The sequence below is a fragment of the Branchiostoma floridae genome, chromosome 18, assembly GCF_000003815.2.
Source record: "Branchiostoma floridae strain S238N-H82 chromosome 18, Bfl_VNyyK, whole genome shotgun sequence".
Lineage (NCBI taxonomy): Eukaryota > Metazoa > Chordata > Leptocardii > Amphioxiformes > Branchiostomatidae > Branchiostoma > Branchiostoma floridae.
Genome location: NC_049996.1, coordinates 7,576,266 through 7,579,346, shown reverse-complemented (window position 1 = coordinate 7,579,346; position 3,081 = coordinate 7,576,266). Strand labels below are relative to the sequence as shown.

The following is a 3,081-nucleotide window of genomic DNA, read 5'->3' as shown; positions in this document are numbered from 1 at the left end:
CGAATTGTTCTGGAACGACATTGTTGTAACCACGTCGTAAAACGGACACAAAACACAACATTGCTAGTGCTCTAGCACATCTTGTTACGTGTCTGTGCAAAATTCGCGAGTTTAAAACCATTTTTTCCTGATAAAAATGGGAGACAGTCAGCCTAGTGCCGACAGGGACGCAGGCGCCTTTCTGGCGTGTTTTCAGTTCCTTACGTTACTGAGACCCGGTGGTAGAAACAGAGAGAACGGGACAAAAGTCAGTGTGGGAATCCACACCGTCAGTGTAGCAGAAAAAGCCAAGTATCGCTTGGTGATTCGGTACGGCAAAAAGAAACGCTGTACCGCCTGGAAGAAAGTGGCTACCCAGGACTGGGACTTTACTGCTGAGTTTGCAGATTATGTGCCGGAAGATAAGGTGAGAGTAGAGCTGCAGAAGAAGAAGAAATGTAAAGTGAAAACAGTCGGGGTTACTACAGTGGACCCTACTCAGGCACTGCAGACAGACAAGCCGGAGAGGGATTGGTATATCTTCGACCCACCCAAGAAGGGAAGGCTGTTCATGGACAGGAACTTGTCTTTTTTGGAGGCGAGTGTAGCTGTGAACAGTCCGAAGGTGGAGAAGAAAGCCACACAGGAGAAAGGTAAGAGGAGTTTACTGTATTTCTTCGTACTAGGTGTCTATGTGTTTGCCTGTTGACGCCCAGTCCTGTAGGTTGCCATGTTCTATATCAATGCTTAATTTTATGTTTGGGCAAATATTCGTCCACTAAGAGCGGCAAAGAATTTCACAAACCAACTTGGTAATGTCCTGTGCAGTTCTTCAAGTGAAAATGTGTTAAATATTTCTCCGATAGGTGTTGTCAATTACTTTTTCTTTAAATAGATGACAAAACATTTAGCTGACAGACTTTCGAAAATGCCATGGTCGGTATGACGTCATTGTAGATAGTGGCTTGAGGTGTACGTTATGAAATATGTCGTAAAAATGAGTTAACAATTTCTATATTCAGGCACCACAACAAAGCCTTCTGATGGGAACGAAAAACCGAAAGTTCGACCGGAATTAACTGAGTTGAACCAGCATGACGACACAGTCAAGACCACCAGTCAGACGGTTGGCGCAGAGAAGCCGGCAAAGACCGATCAGGACAAGCCTCCACCAACAGCTAGCGGAGACAAGAAACCTGCGTCTTCATCGCCAAATGCAGCATCTAGCTCACCAAGTTCAACAACAACAGGACATACCCTCACAAACGACGGAGAGGGGGATGTCAAACCGAGCCGGATCCACAGGTGGTTCGGGTTCTTCACAAAGAAGAACAGTGAGACGACAGCGTCCGCTCATGAACGAGGTAGGACATGTCTGCTGTACTTTCTGTACTCTTCACGATTCTTTTGTGTCTGTTGACGCCCTGAAGAGTTCGTATAAACATTCATATTGCACGATAAGGTAGCGGCAATGGTTTCGGTGATGTAGAAGGACAAGTTCGATATTCGAAATTCTATGTTCGACGGGGAAAACAAAAACAAACGACATTCCAAAAGTTCGCGGACATTCTTGCTTTCTCAATGTTTCTCCAATTGTATGTGTGCTTTCTACTCATTTTACTATATCTTTGGTACAATATTAGAAATATTCAGTGAGTGGAAACTCCAGTTAACATTCTTAACAGTAGAAATCGGTTGACGGGTTCTGCGTCGAATACCACACTGTTTTGAAACTAAGCCCAAACCAACGCTAACATGTGCTAAACTTATCATTTTTATTCATTAGTTACCACAAAGCCTTCTGAGAAGACAAATAAAGAAACAGTCGCATCTGATGACCGACAGGAGAGCCCTTCTGACAAAAAGGAGTCTGAAGTTGCCCTGAAGTCCGCTTCTCAGCCAGTTGATGAAGAGAAACTGGACAAGAGTGGCCAGGACAAGCCTACAGCGTCTTCCAGCGGATCTCAAGAATGCACACACCTAAAAACAACAGCCACAGACAAGTCCCTCACAAACGGAGAGGGTGATGGTGAAAGAAGGAGTGAGCGCCCTTCCCGATTCCGTCAGGTGGTCGGCTTCATGAGAAAGAAGGACAACGGCAAGACCACGAGTTCTGCCGTGGGAGGAGGAGAGTCTAAGCAGTCTACCCCACAGTTCACTGACCCACGCTGCATGGAGGTGATAACATCCATTCACAAACTATGGAAAGAGTTGTTGCCAAAGAGAGCATATTCTAAAGAGCTCCTCGACTACGCCAACTCGCTCAGGTCGAAGCTGGAGGCTGTTGCCCCACATACGCGCGACAACACAGTTCTCAACAACCTGGTCGCTAAGGTGCCCGACTACACTCACTACGAGTTGCCAGAGATGCAAGGCTTGAGTCTACACGAACTGAACCAGATCCACAAGACTGTCGTGTTTTTATTAGAGGATGAGGAGAAGCGTGCAACATACATCAAGCGGTGGTTGATAGACGATATTTGTCGGGTGGCATTGGAGGAGGCGCCGCAGGTTCTGGAGACAACGGCCCCGCGGCCGTCCTGTTGCGCCAACTAGCGATGAACTGTGGGCACTGCAATCGTAATTTCCCGAACGAATATTCGCAATTTCCCTTCGTTTATGATGTTTTGATATAAACTTTCATTGTTGTCCATACATTAAACATTACAAAGGGATCTAATCAACAAAAATGTAATATCTTGAGGTAATGCTGCAGCAAACGTAACTTTCCGTACAAATCGTCTTCATTAATGAATTTCAAATCTAACTTTTATCGTTACATAAATGCACGGCGCCACAAAACGGTGTAACAGAAAAACAGACAGTTGCTATTGAGATATAAACCATGGACGCTTTTATTCTGTTTGATTATGACGAAAGTGCACTTATTTAGGGAACAAACCACAGTTTCACACAACACTGTTCACAAACTTTGTCTACTTAGCCTATGCTGGTAAAACATATATTCTATAGCAAGCGTTACCTATTATCACATACAACCGGCGAGGGTTTATTACGGCATTTGTTGATCTAATGCCGGTGAATTCATGGCTTGTTTCCTGACTTATGATGAAAATAAACAAAAAAAGTTGTTCCCTTTTA

General features: G+C 44.6%; 1 protein-coding gene across 1 annotated transcript; it reads left to right on the top strand.

Annotated features, from left to right (window-relative positions):
* On the top strand, positions 1-3,081 carry LOC118406228. The gene is made up of 3 exons (XM_035806147.1): positions 1-632; positions 1,002-1,343; positions 1,766-3,081. The coding sequence occupies exons 1-3, from the start codon at positions 137-139 to the stop codon at positions 2,533-2,535; spliced, it is 1,608 nt and encodes a 535-aa protein (XP_035662040.1). The 5' UTR covers positions 1-136; the 3' UTR covers positions 2,536-3,081.

What these genes read in the sequence shown, in the direction of transcription:
- LOC118406228 (XM_035806147.1), top strand. Translation starts at nt 137, where the DNA reads ATGGGAGACAGTCAGCCTAGTGCCGACAGGGACGCAGGCGCCTTTCTG. An exon ending in GAAAGCCACACAGGAGAAAG is followed by an intron (nt 633 to 1,001) that starts GTAAGAGGAGTT and finishes TTCTATATTCAG; the next exon opens with GCACCACAACAAAGCCTTCT. An exon ending in AGCGTCCGCTCATGAACGAG is followed by an intron (nt 1,344 to 1,765) that starts GTAGGACATGTC and finishes TTTATTCATTAG; the next exon opens with TTACCACAAAGCCTTCTGAG.